This window comes from Gopherus evgoodei, chromosome 11 (genome assembly GCF_007399415.2).
Source record: "Gopherus evgoodei ecotype Sinaloan lineage chromosome 11, rGopEvg1_v1.p, whole genome shotgun sequence".
Taxonomy (NCBI): domain Eukaryota; kingdom Metazoa; phylum Chordata; order Testudines; family Testudinidae; genus Gopherus; species Gopherus evgoodei.
This window is the reverse complement of record NC_044332.1, coordinates 42,513,268-42,535,142: the sequence shown is the minus strand read 5'-3', so window position 1 is coordinate 42,535,142 and position 21,875 is coordinate 42,513,268. Positions and strand designations below refer to the sequence as shown.

The window sequence follows — 21,875 nt, the reverse complement described above, 5'->3', positions numbered from 1 at the left end:
TCAGAAAGCAAATTCTCGCCAACTCCAGTACATACAGTACACCACACACACCTATTTCATGACAAATTCCTTTTGAAGCATTGTTAACGTCCATCATTCAGCAAATATATATATAAAGAACTTTTCGATTCTGTCTGCTACATAACAGAGCATTGCTCCTGCTTTGTGCTAACTGCTGCACTTTCAAAGAAAACCAGCTCTTAAGAAAATAGGCAAACAAGCCAAATAAAACCACCGTACTGCAAGAGTTTTCATCACTCCTGTCTCCACAGTCGTCATCGTGGTCACAGATAAAGGCTCGGGGGATGCATTCTCCATTAGCACATTGAAACTGGGTACTGGCACATCCATGGGCTGAACGATACCATTTGAATGGAGAAAAGAAAAAAACATATTCAAATGTAGTAAACAAAGTCCAGTCTTTCTCTTACAAAGAGGATACATAGTACTATAAGTATCTGGGTTATGCTAAGTGTGCCACTTACTGCAATTAGCTTCATCAGAGGCATCCCTGCAATCTACTTTACCATCACAGCGCTGGCTTGCATTAAAACATGCTCCATTTGCACAAGATAACTGTTCACATGTTGGGTAACCTACAAGAAAAAAACACATTAGCCATAAGTATTAGAATATCCAGTATCTCTGTATAATTATATTGTTATGTATTCAGTCTGCACTATGCATGGTGCTTTACAGACAAATATAAAAAGGAACATAGGAATTGCCACACTGGAAGGGACCAATGATCCATCTAGTTCAGGATCCTGGCTCCAGCTGTGATCAGTACCAGATGCTTCAGAGAAACATACAAAAAACCCTGCAAGAAATTAGGCAATTATGAGACAACCTGCCCCACTCCCAGGACCAGGTGCTTGCTCCAAGGAGTTTATAATTCAGATAACCCCATGGTAATGTAGAAAATGCCACAATACCAAAGAAAGTATTTTATTTATTCTTATCTTAGTTTTAAATGTTATTGATCTCAGTAAACATATTTAACTAGAAATGGAGGTACTTGCACTCAGATTAAGAGCCACTTAGAACGGACTGATATGTATTTTGATCAAGCTGGGTACAGGATGATGAGGAAAGATGCTGGCAGAGAATGCCTAACTGGACATGCCACAGAAGACATTTCCCACTCAGTACCTCTGCAGCTAAGGAGCTCAGGAAGCCAAAGTTCTTTTGGGGACTAACAGCCTCAAAGGCTAAATCTGGCTGATCAGCCTTTACTAAGCATGTAAGAATATTCCACCAATCAGATCACTCAGCTGGTGGAAACTGACAGTATCTTTGGCCACGTCCAGACTACCCGCCATATCGGCGGGTTAAAATCGATTGCTCAGGGATCGATATATCGTGTCTAATCTAGACGCGATATATCGATCCCCGAGCACGCTTATATCGATTCCGGAACTCCATCAACCCCAACGGAGTTCCGGAATCAACACGGAGAGCCGCGAACATCGATCCCGCGCAGTCTGGACGGGTGAGTAATCCGATCTTAGATATTCGACTTCAGCTACGTTATTCACGTAGCTGAAGTTGCGTATCTAAGATCGGTTTCCCCCCCCTAGTCTGGACCAGCCCTCTGTTTGGAAAAAAAGAGGTTAGTCTGAGCTAGAGAACAACTAATGGATCATTTCTGTCACCAACAAAGAAAAAGTAAAAATATTGTGCGTGTTTTATTTTCAAAACTTCAAACAATGAAACAACATTTTAGAGCCTACTAATAACTGCAGCCAGCTGTGGACTCCACAACCTGCTCCACTTCCACAATGGAAGGGGAGACAAAACCCACAGATCTGAGGTGAGGGAAGTGTTTTAAGCGAGGAGTAGTTCTATCTCACCTCCAATAAACCCGTCCAGTGATATTTTATGTTGTTGCAGAACCCCCGAGTGAGGCTAAGAGGGGAAAATATGAAAGCTGGCCCCATTTTCCTGGACTGAAACCCACCATCAAACTACTGTAAATTAATGACAACTAGTTCACACTAGTTCGCACCATTTTCCCCCACTACACACTGGAATCTCTCTGGAGAAGAGAGAACCTATGGAACAGGGGTCGGCAACCTTTCAGAAGTGCTGTGCAGAGTCTTCATTTATTCACTCTAATTTAAGGTTTCACGTGCCAGAAATACATTTTAATGTTTTTAGAAGATCTCTTTCTATAAGTCTATAATATATAACTAAACTATTGTTGTACGTAAAGTAAATAAGATTTCTAAAATGTTTAAGAAGCTTCATTTAAAATTAAATTAAAATGCAGAGCTCCCTAGACCGGTGGCCAGGACCCGGGCAGTGTGAGTGCCACTGAAAATCAGCTCATGTGCCACCTTCGGCACCCGTGCCATAGGTTGCCTACCCCTGCTATGGAAGCATCACTCCTGCAGTGGGCATGCTCTCAACTCGGGTCTTGCACACTCTCCTCATGTCATGTCAATGTAAACAGTTAAAAAGATGTCATCAGGTGCCATTAGCAGAGGTGTTTGGGTGTCATTTAAAATATGCATTTTGCCCAGTTTGCAGTCTATTAGTTTTTATAATAAGTACTACTAAGGCAGGGACGGTTAGAAACCTTCTTATTTCCAGTCTGGTTTTGTTCATGGCCAGTTTATGCCTATTTGTTCCTGTGCCAACACTGACCTTTAGTTGAAAAGGTTTACCCACTGATGTATGTATAGAGAGCAATCATATCCCCCTAAGCCTTCTTTTTGCTAGGCTAAACAAACCAAGTTCTTCCAGCCTCTCCTCATAAGATAGGACATCCATTCCCCTCTGCAGCTGTTCCAGTTTGAATTCATCTTTCTTGAAAATGGGTGAGCAGAACTGTAAAGAGTTTTCCAGATGAGGTCTTGCCACTGCCTTATACAATGGCATTAACACTTCTCTATCTTTACTGGAAATTTCTCACCTGATACATCCTAGGATCACATTGGTGGCTCATCGTCATCCTGCGATCCACCAACTCACCCACGTCTCTCTCCTCCTCTGCTGCTTCCAACTGATGAGCCACCAGTTTGTAGCAGAAATTCTTATTATTAGACCCTAAGTGTATGATCTATTGTACTATTGAATTTCATTTCATTTCTGTCATTTCAGTCTACAAAGTCATCCAGATCTTCCTGTATAATATTCTGAACCTCATCTGTATTGACAATGCAGCCTAATCAGACTGGCCCCAAGACCAATCTTTCAGGAATTGCACTTGTAACTCCCTCCAATCCAATCATTCACCTTTTAGCACAACCCATTTCCTTCTCCCTTTTGGCCAGGTCCTTATTCACTTTACAATTATTGTGCTTGTCATAAACAGATAGCTAAGGGTTAATGTCTCTTTCACCTAAAGCACCTGACCAGAGAACCAATCAGGAAACTGGATTTTTTCAACTTTGGGTGGAGGGAATTGTGGGTCTGAGTCTTTGTCTCAGTCTGCCTGCTGTCTCTGAGCTTTGGAGAAGTAGTTCTGTTTTCTAATCTTCTGTTTCTAAGTGTAAGGACAAAGAGATCAGATAGTAAGTTATATGGTTTCTTTTCTTTGGTATTTGCATGAATATAAGTGCTGGAGTGCTTTGATTTGTATTCTTTGTGAATAAGGCTGTTTATTCACTATTCTTTTAAGCAATTGACCCTGTGTTGTATCATCTTAATACAGAGAGAACATTTGTATGTATTTTTCTTTCTTTTTTATATAAAGCTTTCTTTTAAGACCTGTTGGAGTTTTCTTTACTTCAGGGAAATTAAGTCTGTACTCACCAAGGAATTGGTGGGAGGAAGAAATCAAGGGGAGATCTGTGTGTTGGATTGCTAGCCTGATTTTGCATTTCCTCTGGGTGAAGAGGAAAGTGCTTTTGTTCCAGGATTGGAAACGGAGAGGGCAAGTCTGTGTATCTCTCCAGGAGCACCTGGAGGGGGGAAGGGAAAAAGGATTATTTCCCTTTGTTGTGAGACTCAAGGGATTTGGGTCTTGGGGTCCCCAGGGAAGGTTTTTCAGAGGGACCAGAGTGCCCCAAAACACTCTAATTTTTTGGGTGGTGGCAGCAGGTACCAGGTCCAAGCTGGTAACTAAGCTTGGAGGTTTTCATGCTAACCCCCATATTTTGGACGCTAAGGTCCAAATCTGGGACTAAGGTTATGACAGTGCTAATGGCCATCTTCTTTAATGTAGTGTGTGTGTGTGTGTGTGTTCTACAGTGTGGTCAACCTCAATCTTTCAAGACCATGATTCAGGCCCCCCAAAATCATGAGTTAAAAATCATGAGATTTTGAAAAATAATAAATGTGGAGTTCTTTACAATCTCTTGCTGGATGTGGGGCCTTCAAGGTTCACATTTTCCAGGTTTTTCCAACCATTAAGGCTAGAAACTTTTTTCTTAATGAAAACGGAGACTATGAGATCACCTGACTGCAGGAGCTGAGGCTTGTAGGAAAAAACACCAAATATGTGTGAAATTTGTGATAAATCACAAGAGCTGGCTATACTGTTTCTCTGGGCTTGTTCTGAGCCTATGGTTGTTGAGTGTGAGAGGTTTCAGAACAGACTAGTTGATTATGAGCTGTGGAGAGGGAAAGTAGGCAGTAGAGGGGTTCCCCAAGACACTTTATTTTCTGCTTTTACTTTGTTTAAAACTTTCCAGGAATTTATTAGCGTTTATTACAAAAATTTAAAAATGGGTGAAAATCAGTGCAAAAAACTAACTTCACACTTTTCTGGGTAAATATCTTGGTTAATGTTGGGGGACAGGCGGACAGAAAAAAATTTAAAATAGAGAAATGTAAGAGTATTTTTAACCTGATTTGATTCCCTGGGCTGCCCAGGTTACTAACCTGTCATTTTTCCTTCCAGAGCAGGGAGCCAAGTCCAGGGAGTTCTGGCACCTCTTTTTTTAGGACTCAAGCACTGATGTACATGTACGTGTACATATACATGTGTGCCTGTGTGTGTCTTCCACAACATTGCCTTACTTTAACTGATAGCCTCACATTTACACTAAGACTACCGGTAATTTATTAACATAAACACATCTACCTAATGTAATGGATTGGATTTTCTTAACATATGTATGTGTTTATGTATCTGAGTGGTCCAAAATTCATGTGAAAAACCAAATGGCATTTTAGCTTTGGTAAAACCCAGGAATTTTTCAGTAAAAAAACAAAAATTAAGGGCCTGGCTTATCCCCATCCAAAGCAGCTTCCAACTACATTGTCCCAGTTTTCCACTTTCAAAATATGATCAACCATCAGAAGAGGACAGGTGGGAGAGGAGGCACCATGCTACCCGCAGCCCCACAAGCTATTTGGGGCACCAGTCACTACTGTTATTTTATTTAATTGGTGCATTTAAAACGTAGCAACACAAAGGACACACTGTACCTTTATAAACAGCTTGAAAGCTATTCTACAGCAGTGGCTAGAACAACACTATTTTGCTTCCCATCTAATATTTTTGCTCTGAGACCTCAGGGATAGACAGTTGTGAGGAAAATATAACCAAGCGATAATACTTAGCAGATTAGCTGTAACAGTAGCCAGTGGAAGCAGCAGACACTGACTTCTGCCACACGATGGAGAAGTGTAGCCTCTTGTAACCCTGACCATGTCCTATGAGAGCAGCCAGAGAATAAAGAGCAATTTCTTAGCAGCACTCCTGCATGTCACACTTTTTATTACAGAGACATTTTCAAAACATTTTACAAACCGTAACTTGTTAAAACCTCCTGGGGTAGTCAATATGGTCTCCATTTCAAGGATAGAGTAACTGGGGCAAAGACTGAGAGGTTAAGTGATTTACCCATTCTAGGAACTCATTGTCCAAACCAGGATTAAAACTCAGGAGTTCCTGAGCCTGTGGTCAGATCATCAACCTCAATGAACATGTCCTTCTGGGAGGATTTCCCTTCTTCCCTCATAGCCCCACACTACAGTGACCTGCCTGGCTGAGAAGGTTGGGTTCACGTAACTATTCTTTTCTTGGCCACAGCAGTCACTGCAGAGTAGAACACAGAGATGCCAGGTGCTCCCACCCCAGGTATAGGATTTTTCATTTTTAAATTGAGAGGTTGGCAGGAGGGATGGGGGAATACCACACTTTACCAAAATGGGAAGACAGCTTGGTATCACACAGACCTTAGCTATTTACGGTTAAAACACATTTGTGATCAAATCATTCCTGCAGAAGGTTTACATTTTCATTCTGCATTTTTAAGTGTTAATAAGTATTTTAAAACTGAAGTAAGAATTAGCCATTTTCTATAAAACAGACAAAGTGATGCATTTATTTAATGAGACAAGAAACATTTTTATGAAACAGAAACAGCTTCAATACACTAATTAAATGGCTTGCTGCTGAAATGTTTTTCTGTTGTTTATCTTAGCCTTTTACTGCTAATGGGATTAACAGCAAGGAAAATGGACTATGGCTTTGAATTTCCATGTTGCATTTTACTACAGGTTTAATTGCTCAGTTACTTAATATTGGTGGCATTTTGCATTTGACTGGTTTCTTAAATATTGCAACTCATTCAGAAACTGGCTGAGTCTTTATCTTCTTTGCAATTTAAATCTGCTCCAGAAATAACTAACTGCCAAAGTTCTGCGGTAAGAGACCTGTCCACTAAATGTTTACATACTCTTTACACTCTGACGGAAAATGGCAGCAAATGAACTTTGATGTCTCCTCAATAAATCGTGACCACTCTATACAGATTTTTCATTTAAAAAAAGCTTTAGTACAAATTACTTGTGCTAGAGGAAAAGGCCAAATTAATGATATTTCTCTTACCATTTCTTTGCATCAACACAGATGAGAAAGGGAAATGATTGGATGGAAACAAATAGTGCTTACTAATATTAACACACAACCTCCACTGCTAGCAAAGTATAAAATCGAATGGAATCCCTATTTACAGTATATCAAATCACCATGTGATTCATTATGATTTATGGTCTTTGCTTATAGCCCCAGTTCTTGCAAAGATAGAAGTGTAAAATTCTCTTCGGGGATGGTCCGCTGGACCCCTACATCTTTCTGATCCTCACCTCCTCCCCCCACCACTACTTTCTCTCTAACTAGCAGACAAGACAGAGTCATCACCCTTCTGACTAAGAAGGACTGTCAACAGCAGTCTCCAATCAGCCAGAGTGGTTGCTGCTGAATGACATGAGGCAGTTCCTCTCCTCAGGGCTCAACATGCTGCATCCACAAAAATTCCAAGATCTAGTGACCCATGGAGCAATAGATTGGACACAATCAACACTGCTAAACCATGCAATAGGCCAATTCCAATAACTTTAAACCAAAATTTTATTTTTCTATTTATCTTGGAGCATTAAAATAAAAACACAGAATATCAAAATGTGTAATTTCATTTTCAAACATTGTTGTGTCTGCTGCTCAAAGCAAAGGATTGAGTTCTATTGCTCGATCTGCCACTGACTTACTGTGTAACCTTGGATGCGTCATGTACCCTCTCCATTCCTCACTCTACCCATTGACAAAATGGTATAACTTCATTCAGGTACATAAAAGGTTGTTGCAAGGAGCAGGGAGAATTATTGTTCTCCTTAACCTCTAAGGATAGGACAAGAAGCAATGGGCTTAAATTGTAGCAAGAGAGGCTTAGGTTGGACATTAGGAAAAACTTCCTAATTGTCAGGGTGCTTAAGCACCCTGGAATAAATTGCATAGGGAGGTTGTAGAATCTCCATCATTGAAGATTTTTAAGAGCAGGTTAGACAAACACTTGTCAGGGATGGTCTAGATAATACTTAGTCTTGCCCTGAGTGCAGGGGACTGGATTAAATGAGCTCTCGAGGTCCCTTCCAGTCCTACGATTCTATGATCATCTATTTTACAAGGAGTTTGGGAGGCTAATTATTGTTTATAAAGTGCTTTGAGATCCTTGAATAAAAGGTGCTGTGTAAATACAAAGTGTCACCATTAAGTTTTTCACTTCACAGGAATGTTAATTTTTAACAATACTTCATTTTCAGGAAAACTGTTTTTCCCAAAAAATATTCTGAACATTTGCTAAACACCAGCTCTTTTCTCCTAAGCTTTTACAGGACACAAATGCCAAGCTGTGTAAAATATTTGTCCAGCAGTGGCATCTGTTCCTGGATCCTTGGCAGATTCTTCAGGCATTTGTGCTGGTGACTTTAGAGTCGGCTGGAGGTCTATCATGTGGAACAGCTCCAAGCTGGCTGTCCGGGCTGCCTTTTATTCCAGAGTACCCTTTGCTTCTAAATCACTTTTTATTTTACAGACAGCACTCATTTTTAGCCATTTGTAAGTAAGGGATAAAAGGCACAGGCTGTTGGCTGAGAATGTAATATGCTGGTTTTCTTTTATATAGCATGTACACCGGCCTTTTTTGTGTAAATAAAGCAATTCGTGACTTTTTATTTCTTGTTCCTCTATTAATGACCCAGTATCCAATGTTCTTCTTTTTTTCCAAATCTGTTTCCTGAGAGTGTATTTTGTAGTTCACTGCTGTCTTCTTGCTAGCAACACTGTAAACACTGGCACCTGCTTCATGATCTATGAGCGTAGCTTTTTATTATTACTAACGCTATCAGCAAGCATGCCGAGATGCACTATTTTAAGTAAGTGTTAGGCACAAATGACATCCCCTTGAAAAATGAGGCCTCTATTCTGTAGTTCACTCAGTAGTCTCTTCCATGACTGTGAACTCCAGGCCAGGACTTGACCCTGTGTGGTGTCACTAGGCAGTCCACAGCTATTTTAACTCAGTGGGTGTGGGAGATAGACTGGAAAAGCCATAGGATCTCTCTGTGTCCAGCAGGCACAATGAAAAATCCTCTTTATACTCATAATGACAGTTCTGTCTCTTCTCTGCCATGAGACACTCTGTATAGTCCAGAGTTCAAGCAGGAGGAATCCAACACTAAGATGTCCTCAAAGAATGAAACTAAAATTAGAGAAGAAGCACAAGTGACCATAGCAGCCTCCACTTTCTCCAGCTCCCAGCTACTAGCTATTCCAAAGCAGCAAGCCCCAAGTAAAGGGGGAAAATGGGTACACTTTACCAGAGTCTGGTCCAATGACGGATGCAGCCAGAAAGCCATGAGAACAAATTTCTGGCTGAACTGTGGATGTTTGAGTTTGATTAAATGTTATACATCTCGGTGAGTATGTTTGTGCCTATACATCTATGCGGTGTCCAGATCTCACGTGATCTAGCAAGATTTACCTGAGCCAATCAGAAGCAATGTTAAAACAGAAGCAACATTCCAAACAGTGAACGAGTCCTCAAGGGTACCTAGATGGCTGAGACCATATCCCAGGGACAGTATCTCCAGGGTGCCTAGAGAGCATCTGTCACTTGTGTATCATTAGTATGTGCTCCATGTTTGGCTACCAATACAAATCAGGCAGCCAGAAACGTCAAGAGCTTAAAGAAAGAGAAAGAAAAGAAGCCAAAGGACCCCAGTCAATCCTCTAATTTTTCCAGATAGACAAGGCCTCTCAACAGCCTGGCTCAAAACAATGCACAAACTAAGATACTGGATAAACAAAAACCACAAGGTGACAATGATTTCAATATAAAGACTGTGGAAACCGAAGAAAAGGAGCCAGATGAATCATGTGATTCCAATCTAATGACTTTCAAAGATAGTCAAGTAATATTACCACCAGACTTAGAGGAAGATTTGCAAGAAGCAAGAGAGAGAAATGCTACACTACTTACTAAGTCATGCTTTTTACAAGATCCAGTATTGTGGCCTAAACACATTACAGATTCTCTTTATCAAAAAATTGTTCTATCTGGTGCTCCGAATATCGAACCAACGCAAAAGCTAGTGAAGTCTATCTGAAAAGCTGTTGACAGTCATAGTTTCCCTGCATTTCTTCTAAAACGCAGGACTTTCAGCAACAGAGAAAAGATTCTAAGAGACTGGCTTCCAGTCTACTTTTGGAATAGAACTTGATCTGCTACCACTTATCTTACTTAATGAGATTTACAACAAAAAATTACAACTAATTTTCAGTGTATATAGCCCTATGAACGTTTTGCATAATGCCAATGACCTTGGCAGAAGCCAAAAGAAGTCTTCTGCAAGCTGGTACTCATCAAAAACTGCAGATGATCTGCTATTGCATAGGAACGCTTAAGTTACTTAAGTGTGAACTTGCAAAAAAAGTTGACTTTAGTGAGGTCATCTGTGATTTTGCTACTGAAAAAAGATCAGAAAGGTAAAGCTTAAAGTGATACGGCCCATCTCTGCCATTTCAAAAATAAAATATATTTTTTTCTTTCATTAATTAATGTCTTTGTGGAATAAGTTGGGCACCCATGTTATGAGTTTGCCCTGGGACCAGGGAAATGTTGCTTGGGGGGCCTACAGTGCAGTCCCTTGGGTAGTTGTTCATATTACTTACTTACTTAGTAATATATGCAAAACACAATATTCTGACCTCTAATCAACCCAAATAACTCCCGCTGACTATTAGGCAACACAAGATGGGCACTGACCATTAAATATTTGGCCAAGCTTGTGCATGAAAAATTTGCACACATACATATTGTGTGCACAAATCATACATTTGCATGTGTAAACAGGAATCTGGTTACACAAAATGAAGCGCTGTGTTTTTAAGTAACAACTGTCTGTGCAATTAGCTATTTGCTTGTGTAAATTTGCATTCACAATGGTTGTGCATGCAAATTTTGCAAGTGCAACTTATGAGCCAACTTTTGAACATTTTATTTTGTTATTTATATTTGTTTATAGCTTAAGTTTTCCCTCTACTGAATGTTACATTATTTGTAAATCTTTGATAATATTTAAATTAAAATGATGCTCTTTTTGTCTTAAAAAATATTTTTTATTCCAAAGCACCCATTGCTTTCCCATTATCACCCTACTGATACACAACTGGTGGCGCATACATGCTTACTTTCTACTTCCCTATGTATAACTGTCTCTTCCTTCAGCCCCAGAGTATACTGACTCCTTCCCTCCCAGTGTCCCCTTTTCCCATTCATCATCTCTTTCTCCCACATCCCCTTCTATGATGTTTCCCACGCTTGCCTCCTCTCATATGCACAATAATTATTCAACATCCCATTGTCTTCACCTTCACCCTCGCTGCATACAATGTTTTTTTTCCCATGCTCCATGAAATTATCAGAGGTGAAAACCTGTCCCCATTGACGTCAACAGCAAAACTCCCATTGACTTCAGTGAGGCCAAGGTTTCTCCCCAGGCCAACACTTAGATTCTGACCCTGCATGTGCTTACCTTTACACACTGAGCAGTCCCACTGAAGTCACAGGACTACTCACATTGCACAAAATTAAGTACCTGCTTAAATCTTTAAGGAATCAGGGCCTTCAGCTGTACTTTCCTTGTTAGGCATCCTAATAATCACTGGGGAACACACTCTGTATGTATGGTTATAAAGCTTACCACAATATTTGATATAATCCCAGCATATGATACAGTTTCGCATAAAGTACCATAGACAATCCGCAAAAACAAAATAAAACCTCCTACAGTTTTTCTATTGACCACTTTTATAGTTAAACTTAATATGTAACTTTTAATTAAAACAACTTAAGAAAAAAACAAAGACAAGAAATGCTTGAATTTCCCCTACATTATTTTCAGGCAGTTAAAAATAAGACACATGAAATACTGGGGCCAAATTCCATCTTTAGATACATTGTCACAATCCCCACTGAGAGGTATGCAAAGGTTTGATTATAAAAGTTCTTATACAAAATGAGATTTTTTTAAATTTTCCAAAGTTTTAAAACATTTTAAAGATGTTTTTAAAATGAAAACGTTATTATTGCTGAGACAGGCAAGCAAAAAGCCCTGACCATAAGGCAGCAGTAGGGACTTAATAAGTCCCACAATAATGAAACTGTATCAGAACATCAGCTCTAATCCATGAAAGAATCTGCAATGAAATTCTGATAACAAAAAGCATATTGTGGTCATTTCTGTCCATCAACAAGCCCCTTAATCTTACAAATTGATTAAAATGCCAGAGAGAGATGGGCTGAAACCAGATCTAGTGCTAAGATTTAAAAGACTTACGGCAGCCTCTCTCATCTGTTCCATCAGTGCAGTCTTTAACTCGATCACACGTGTAACCGTTCGGGATGCACTGTCCATTTGAACATGTGAACTGCTGACTTGAGCATGTCCTCCCCGCTGCAAGAAACAGTTAATTTAGATTTTCACCAAATGAGGGGCCTACATGCAGCAAAGTACTTCTCCTCTTCCCCTTCTTATTACTGAGTCCCTCTCATGAAATATACAGTCTTTTATTACTTGACCTCTGTGTCTCGGGCAGAAATAAAAGTCACCTGTCAACCAGTGGGCAGGCCACACAACTATAACACATTTCCTAATGTGCAGCCACTGCTCCAACCCATGCCAGGGCTTTGAAGCACTTAATCTGATAGTCATGGATCATGTGGCCCCATCTCCAATTTTTCCTCCATGCTGGGGGCTGGTTTGTCCTCTGCCCAACACAATAGGTTTCCAAGTCCTGACTGAGGTCTCAGGACACTACTGTTACCCAAATAAGTAAGTGGAACCAGCCACAGCAGGCCAAAGCCACTCCGCCAGCTACTGCAGGATAATTCAGAATGGCCAAAGTGGCATGCAATCTCAAGCCTATCTACCGCATTGCCTACATGCATGGAAAGTGAAGCATGATCTTGCCTTTAGTCAGTAGACCATGCTCTCTTGTGACTGTGATGCCTTTAGCTGGTGCGCTAACTTGTTTCCCCCACCTCATGCTCTGGAGAGTGCTGTATGGAATCCTGGTCTGCTCTTGTACAGAAACTCTGTGCCTTCTTCCCTCACTAGTGCTCATATCACGGGCTCTGCTGTTAGGGCACTAACTCAGTTAGAAAAGTGAGAAAGTAAAACATAGAGTAAAACAAACTTCTCTTCATTCCAATTGTGTGCGCCTTTCAGAATAGCTCTCATGGACAAAAAAGTTTCACGGTGTCATAAACATACAGTTAAGGGTTAATTCCTCTTTTACCTGTAAAGGGTTAACAAGTTCACATAACCTAGCTGACACCTGACCAGAAGGACCAATAAGGGGACAAGATACTTTAAAATCTGAAAGGGGGAAAAAGTCTTTTGTCTGGGCTGTGTGTGCTTTTGCCGGAGACAGAGAAAGAAGGAGCCATCCCACTCCGATAGGGTAGTGAGTATTTAGAGAAGGAATGGTTAGATTACTTTTTTCTTGTTTATGAGTTCTTTTGCAAAATGTTAATTACTTGCTAGCTCTCACAGCTTGAAACCTCCCTTTAACAAAGACCTTTGTTAAAAAAACTTAACACCTCTGCCTTCAGGCAAAGAGAGATAAGATCTGTCTCTCCTTTCAGCTCGGAGAAGAAAAAAAATCTTCACACTGGGCTTTTGGTTAAAAATGATCCCACGGCTGCCAAAGGTTTGGATCCATGTTCACCAGGACTAAGTAGTGAGGATACATTCTCAAGCCTTCCCAGGGAAAGGAGTGTAGGGGCTTGGGGAGGATTATTCTCAAGTCTACCCAGGAAAAGGGGTGTAGGGGACTTGGGTGGAAATCATTCTCAAGCCTGCCCAGAAAAGAGGGGTTAGGGACTTAGAAGATATTTGGGAAAAGGCCGACTTCCAAGTGGCTCTCCTTAAATATTTGGCTAACTTGCTTGGTGGTGGCAGTGTACCGTTAACCTAAGCTGGTAAAAATAAGCTTAGAGGGTCTTTCATGTGGGTCCCACATCTGTACCCTAAAGTTCAAAGTGGGGAGTGAACCTTGACACACGCATTCTAGGAAGAAGCAATACAAAAGTGCCTTAAATTAATTAGCATCAATGCATATTCCCAGAGGTGGCTCCAAAGCAGAAGCTGCAGGATTTTACTGTGCAACCATTGACGGGCATTTTCAAAACTGCTCCCAATTAATGGGCACACACAGAACGAAGGCAAGTTACAGTGACCCAGTTCAAATCTTGACTTAAAGCCGTCATTGAATTTTGACCTTATTATCTACTCTGTCCTTAGTAGATATATAACTAACTAGTGGCTGCATAACATACGCAAAGGAGAATGGGGGCAAAAGACAGCCCAGCTTTATTCCCCTCTGCAGCAGAGACAGAAATGAAGTTTTAAGATCACGTGCCTGGTCTGTGATCCAAATTCTGATCTAAGCTACACTCATGAAAATCCACCGAAGTCTGTGGGGTTTAACAGGTGTAACTGAGCAGAATTTGGCTTACTAACTGTAAGGTATTTAGGTAGTTTGAATAAAATAGCAAATCTTAGGATCAAAACCAATCTGTACAAGAAGAAAAGTAAAGAAGCCACATCCCACTCAATCAGAAGTCATTTGTTTTCTAATGATATACCAAAAATGGGTTATAGCTATTGTTTGGACACTCCACATCCCACATACTACCAAATGCTAATGATCTGAGGGCAAAATTTGGTCTAATGTGCAGCAGCCAAATCACTGTGTTTGTTTCTATAGCATAAGAAAGGGAACATTAAATATTTTTGTTCATAAATGCCAATCCATGCATGATTAATACAGAAAGTATCATTAAAATATTTCCCTTTTAAACTGAAATATTAACAGGACTTATGTACTAGCTTTAAGCTATCTAAGTGATTATTGAACATAAGACTATGAGCAGATGCCAGGACTTTTGGGGATCTGAATATAAGGGATAACAGCTCTGTTCATAATAGAGTGTAAAATTGCAATGTCTGTCTAGTATCTTACTGAAGAGCTTCACCAGATATAGCATTAGAATCTCTCTAAAGGCTTGTTTAACATCCCTTCATTACTCTTCTCTACTTAGAGATTTACTTATTTTTCCTTTTATAGATTCCAAACCTTTTCCAGGGAAAAATGTATAGTTTCTTTTTTTTATTCTGAGCCTGCTGAATAAAAGTTTTAGTAAAAAATGAATGAAGAGGCTCCTAACTGAGGGTGATTGAGAAGCGTATAACTGTTCATAAAATGATGTAACTTCACTATTCAATTTTTGGAATCTGGTAGTAAGTTCCCTATTACTTCTTCTGTGACTGATATGCATCTTACATTTTCTTTTCTTTTTTATTTAAACTGCAAAGCCAATTATTTTTCTACTTTATTGCAAGATTTGGAGGTTTTATTAATCTAAATAATGCCTATTCAGCTTTATTTTATTATGTTTTATTTCATTATTATTTTAGTGTACTCCCTTTTCAGCAGCTGTTTATTAGAGAGATCACTCTGATAAAAAGTTGCTATGCTTCCACTAGCCTGGTTTATTTGTGTGTGTGTGTGCACATGAGCTTTATGTAATCAATATGTTCACATACAAATAGTTTGCACTTTCATGATGCTGGTATAATGTTCGGACGGAAGTACTTACGGCATTGTTGATGCTCATCTGAGCCATCTTCACAGTCCTCCTCGTCATCACAAACCCATGACTGTGGAATACATTCTCCATCGGTCTGACACTGAAACTGATTTCCCTCACAGGTAGGTTGTGCTAGTACAAACAAGCAAATCATTTCTTATTTCACAATGTTTATTCAGGAGAGGGTGCTTCCCCTGCATGAACTAAACACCTGAGACACCTATAGTCAAAAGAATAGGAATGAGGCGTTCTACCCTGGGATTACGGTACTTGGACAAGACCTACAACTTTTGAGCTAAAGGGAGAGGCCTCTTCCAAATTAAGCACATGATTTTCATTAGTGGATTCATGATGCAGGGGTGAGATTAGAATAGTTTAAATTCTACTGTCCCTGCTCTTTTGAGTACTTTATAGGTGGCTATTAAAAAAAGAGAAAGGAGAAAAAAAAACAGTGAGCACAAAGAGAGACAAAATAAACGTTTAAACTTAACTCTGGAACAGTTTGCCTAGCCCCAGTTAATACTCATCTTGTGACTCACTAGCACACTCCGTCCAATTTGATTTGTGCAGGGCCTCTCTGTTTAATGACCCTTCTCCCTGAGATCATGTCTTCAGACTCTGTCAGTTCACAAGCATTGAAAGCCAACCCAGCAACAGCCCGAGCCCATGGGATGAGATTTAGGGATTACCCAATTAGGTAAAGAAGCCATTTAAAGAAGTGATGGGACGCTGTATTGCAGCTTCATGGATGAAGAATGCATAATTAAATTACATGCAAGGAAATGGTTTAGCTGCATATCATAAATATTATTTTGGATTCCTGCTTCAGGAACAAAAATTAATATTGAGTTTCATTTTAAAAATATATTTGTGTTCTGTTGATTTAAAATCTGTGTAGGTACTTCTATGGCCCCATCATTATTATACTATGTAAGTAGAATTAAAAAACAAGATAAGCCAATTAAACAAAACTGAAATTCATTTTCACACACACACCCATCTTTTATTTTTATGTCCATATGTAAGAAGATGAAGACAAAAACAACTTCACTTATTTAAGCAAATACATTAGGAGTGTGATTCTGGTCCGACTGATGTTAATGGAAGTTTTGCTCAGTAGTTTGTTCAATAGCACCATGGCTAATGTCTCAGAGGAAATAATTCAGACTTAAATATCTCAGTGACATGGCCAGTTGACTCAGAATGGCAGTTACTTCTAATGCAAGATATTCTTCATCCAAAACACCCTTGGCTTTGCACTTGGCTGACTTATTAATCAGAAAATCAGCCAGTCTGGCTGCAGGAACTACCCCCAATTACTGCAGGTCTCAAGCTGAGACGAGCCAATCCAATGTGGGAAGAAACAATGTAAATTAGCCTTTTCACTCCAAATCAACTCAAGGACAAAACCTGGCCTAACTGTAGCATAGGCTAACTGCCACAAAGGGTTCCAAAACCTAAGAGAGTGCTGGCAGATGGCAAAACACAGAAGGGTTTCTGAAAATGGGAAACCGTTTCTTCCTGTTTGTAACATTTTTAATAGATACACATTTCAAAAATCTCCATAATGATTCAACTGAAATCCGTCAAGAGCCACATAACCTTTTATCATACATGATACAGTGAACAAATTAAATGTGTACGATGCCCTCTTGTGAACAGGGGTGGCCATGAATACGAAAGGTTGTATCCATGCTGAAGACTGGTGTCTGTATGTGCACACCATTCAGGTTCACTGCAGTAATACCAATTAGTCATCTACGAATGCTTAGAGTGCACAGACATCAGAAGAGATGTCCTTATTAGACATAGGCCATGGATATTGGAGGGAAGTGCAGCATGTGATCTGGATCTCTTTCTAAGGGTGAGTTGGAAATTTGGCAATATTCTAATATCCATAGAACCGGTACAACGGAACTCAAGAAAAATGAGTCTCAATTAGATTCCAAAGCCATTTCCCTCCAAACCAGGAGTTTTACACCATCTTTGTTCTCTCTCTCTCGCTAAGAATTAACAGGCATGGTGCACCATGAGCATCGTGCTAGCTGAGAATTCTAAATATTGTAAAAAAGTGAAAATGCTTCGAATTATTAACGCACTGAATATTCCACTTACGACAACCAGCTTCATCCGTATCGTCTGAACAGTCCCTTGCTCCATCGCATCTCCAGTCTGCAGGAATACAACGGCCATTTCCACAGCGGAACTGCCCACTCTCACACCCTGCAACCAAACAGCAAACCAAGAAGCTTGGTTATAGCATCACATCAGAACAGATATGGGAGATTGTTCCCATCAACAATTCAGGGACACATTGAGAACAATCATTTTAAACACACTTTTTCAGATGAAACAGTGGGCCAAATTCCACACTCGGTTACACCCATGCAAGCCCACTGAACTTCAGTAGGTTGCCCTGATGTAAGAGAGAGCAGAATTTGACCCAACATTCAAGTGTAATAACTCTTAATATAGAAGGCTGTTCCTGTCTAGCCTGTTCTATAGTCTCCTTCAATAGTCTAGTTTAAGTCAAACAAAGAGGTGAAAGAAAAAAAGCCAAGAAAAGGTTTGCCAGGTATGGAAGCCTATTAAGACAAAAAATGTCCATTTTCATTTCATGGACTCAGATTATACAGACTTAAATGAAGGAGGAAAATGGTTTTCAACATCATTTCTGGAGACTAAAAATTAGGCTCCTCACCTCCACCTCTACCCCCACCACCTTGTAGTTCCTAAATATTTAAGAAATAAAAAAAAACCTCAGAGTTAATCCATTTAGCTGCAGTGGAAATCTCATTTTGCCAGCCCTGTACTGGTATCTGGTTTCAAAACATGGATACAGATTTTTTACAGGGAAATATATCTCCAATTAACATCTTAGTAGCTTTTTTTAAAACAAGAATCTGAGCTTTAAAACTTTCTGACTGATGAAAATCTGACCTGCTGTCAATCAAACTCTAAAAGCCACCACTCTATTTGCTATGTCTGTGGATTGAGGACCTGATCAGACGGTTCCTGCTCCCATGTGTAAGGACAGCAGGATCAGGTCGTTACCAAACACGCCCAGTGAAGTCCCTTGATGCCACAAGAGAATGAAATACACTGTTGATAGCCAATAGGGGAAACATGATCAAAGTCATAGGGAAGAGAAGGTGAAAATTTAGCCAATTTTCTGGTCCCCAAAACTAAGAAGTTGTAACTCATAATTAGGTTTACAAAGTTCTGTTTCACATAGCCTCAGTCAGCACCCTGAAGCAAGGAATACTGAAAGAACAGAGTTAGTAGCAAAGATCAACTCTTAGAACAACTAAGAAAAAGCAATTTCCTGCTTTAATTAATAATCAAGTGATGAAATTACCATTCAATTATTCCAAGTGACTTTTCCAAAGGAGATAACTTTAGTAAATATAAAGCACAGTGTCTGTACACCTACTCTTGAATTCACAATGACATAAATAAACAATGTGTTACCCTAACTTTCATGTAAAACCAGACATACCAACATGGTCACATAAGCACAGTTAAGTGATGTATTCTTAAGGGATATAAGCAAGCTACTTTATGCAAGGAATGTTGAAATCTGATTGTCTGGTAGTGACATCCTGATTTATAATGTATCCTGCAAATGGTCAAAAACTGCACTCGGATGAATGGTGGTACCGAGTGGTACAGGAGTATGTACACCCAAATACCTTCTATAGACTAATGTATGATGGTGGTTGGTGGTGCAGGTCTGGGGTTGGTGGTGCAGGTCTCTTATCAACTACCTTTAAAACACAACAACCTCCCTTGCAAAAATGCCCTGAAAGAATGTACAAGTTCATCCTGGAATCCCAGACCCTCTCACTAAATTCTGCCCTACAAAACAACATTTCAATTTGAGATTTTTAGGGCCTTTTTAAAGTTTAATTGTTAAACACAGCATATATTAAACAATGTATCAATTAGAACTATTATTGGAAGTAAAACAATCTGTTTCTACATTTACTGCATCAGTAGCATCCAAGTACACAAGAATCCTAACTGCACCTGACTGAAAAAGGAATTACAATATAGAGTTTAATCAACATGCAAAGAGTTGCAGGTTTCTAAATGGGAAAAGTATATGCTTAAAAACAAACAGCATGGGATATAATTTCACTGTATATTATATCATTCGTTTCAAATAATTAACCAGTAAATGTTAAGCATTGTCTATAATACTAATATTTTCTTTTGCCTTTCTACTAAGTTATTAAACATATCCGTACGGTGACATAAAATGAGATAACACTGGTTACACTTTTTGGAAAGCATTATAAATACAGCAGTCTTCATACACTATAAAAAACTGTAACTGAATGTTAATAGAGTATTTGCAAACCAACCAGTTCTTTTACACTCTGTAATACTTTTAAAAATTATAGTTCAAGTCACTCAGAACTACATACAGTAAGTGCTGTACCAATGCCCATTTATACAATTCATCAGCAGACCTATTATAATTCATTTAATTATGGTATTAGTCTTTTCAAATGTAATCTTCCATGCTCGCTTATTTCTCCTTGAAGGCTAGGGTTCTGAAATAACTTTTCAAAAAAGCAAAACAAACTGATGATTCACATATCATTGCTTTGCATCCTCTTAGTAAAAATGTACTAGTACATTAGATAGTACAAAATGATTGTTTATTTAATAAAAAGGCAGAAGGATCTGGCTGAAAATAAATTACAGTAATAAAGAGGTAACAGTCATCTGCAGGTTCAAAGACATTTCTCACCAAGGTTTTAAAAAGTATGTTGTTGTTTTTTAAACTGTGATCAAAAGAAATTCTGGCCATCAAAAGGAGGAAGTATGCAGAGTACACACAATTATTGTATCCATTGCTAGAAATGTCCACCATCCAAAAAAAAATTAACAGTAAAATGACTGATTAAATCAATACAAATAATTTCAGAAATAACTCCAAGTGACAACCCATAGAAACATGCCCCTTGATACAAAATAGAAACTGACCATCTACTAAAACCAGCTTCTGAAGGCTTTATAATAGTTTGTGTTCAAGGGCTGAACTGATGTAAGAGGCAGTTACCCTTGTTAAACCAAGTATTAATTTGGGGACATATTCTGGAACCATTACTCACAACGAATAGCACTTACTCACATGAGTAGTCCATCAAAGCCAACATTAGTAAGTGCTATGCCGCTCATGGATGCAGAATCTGTTGCTCTACATCAGGAGGGAGATGTGAGAAGGTAAGAGGTGTGCTCTTGTTAACTGACATTGTTTAAGTTAACTTAAACTTAAACTGAGGGGTTAGTAACTACTGACACCCTATTGCATCAAAGAATTTCTTTTTAGTAAGTGCCCTTTTTAAAATGGTAAGGCAGTTCATAAATTAGACCACGACTGCCAAAAATGAATACTAATGAGCTAATTTCAGTACAAATTCTGATTTACCATGGCAGATGCTGATAAAGCCAGACACTTCTCTCAGGCAAACAGAACCCAGTTAGCAAGATTCCTGCAGGAAATAATACTTACTTAGTCTTTATTATCTTGCTTCATATTTGCTAAGATGAAATGGCTAGGTGACTTTTGAAGTTTAAAATCCAGAGAATTATTTTTCCTTGCTTTAATTTGATTATATTTTTTTACCCATGGAACTGTGATGAAACTATCAATCAAATACAGACCAAAAAGACAGATGGTAAGATTTTGTGAATCCCAGAAGAACCCATGCAAAGCAGAATCCAAGGTGGTTGTTTTTTGAAATAGTATGGATTCTGACTTTTCAAAAATTGACGAATGCCTGTTTCAGTTTTTAGGGATTCAAGAAAGCAACTGGAAAAAACAAAGCTTCCACATCCACTTTATTATAAAGCAATATTGCACTGAAGAATCCAGCCCACAGCTTAAAATTTATCCCTTGGGAAATATACAGAGAGAGTACTGTTCCTGAGACTTCTGCTAGACTTTATGTCTCTGGTCCTTAAGCTACAACTGCTGCTGCACCTTCTGTAGCTGTCTGTGTCTGGGATTCTCTTGTAATAGTCTCCTGAGTAAAGATGTCTGGGATTCACAATCCACTTAGGTCAAAACAGAGAAGGCCAATTTCCATGGCACAAAGTAAGCTACTTGTACATAAGATTATGCAAGACTATGACTTTCTATTAGACTAAAGCATCACAGAGTGATCCTGTGAGGAGCAAAAGATTTGGGGGCAAATTATGAACCAAGCAAAATACTTATAACCACGGCATAGTGATCCTGGCCTTTAATTCAATATTAAAAATATAACTATATTTGGTATCAAAACAAATATAGAATATCAAGCATTACACTACCACGATAGCATGCCTGAATAGCTGTATTATTTAATGCAATTGTTTATACTCCCCAAAACAATTTAGGGCAAAATTTTCATTTACGTCAGTGTAAATCTGGAGTAACCCCCCTTGTCTTTAATGGAGTTATTCTAGATTTACACTGGTGAAACGGAT

At 39.1% G+C, this 21,875-nt stretch overlaps 1 protein-coding gene across 2 annotated transcripts in view; it reads right to left on the bottom strand.

The window, feature by feature from the left end:
* Positions 1–21,875, bottom strand: part of LRP2 (LDL receptor related protein 2) — a 186,145-nt gene that overhangs the window by 144,917 nt on the left and 19,353 nt on the right. For both annotated transcript variants that reach the window (XM_030580404.1, XM_030580405.1), the window contains exons 2-6: positions 17,508–17,615; positions 15,402–15,524; positions 12,076–12,192; positions 486–596; positions 241–354 (exon numbers count right to left, since the gene is read on the bottom strand). In XM_030580404.1, the coding sequence (XP_030436264.1) occupies positions 241–354; positions 486–596; positions 12,076–12,192; positions 15,402–15,524; positions 17,508–17,615 (573 nt within the window). The remainder of the gene's footprint in view (positions 1–240; positions 355–485; positions 597–12,075; positions 12,193–15,401; positions 15,525–17,507; positions 17,616–21,875) is intronic.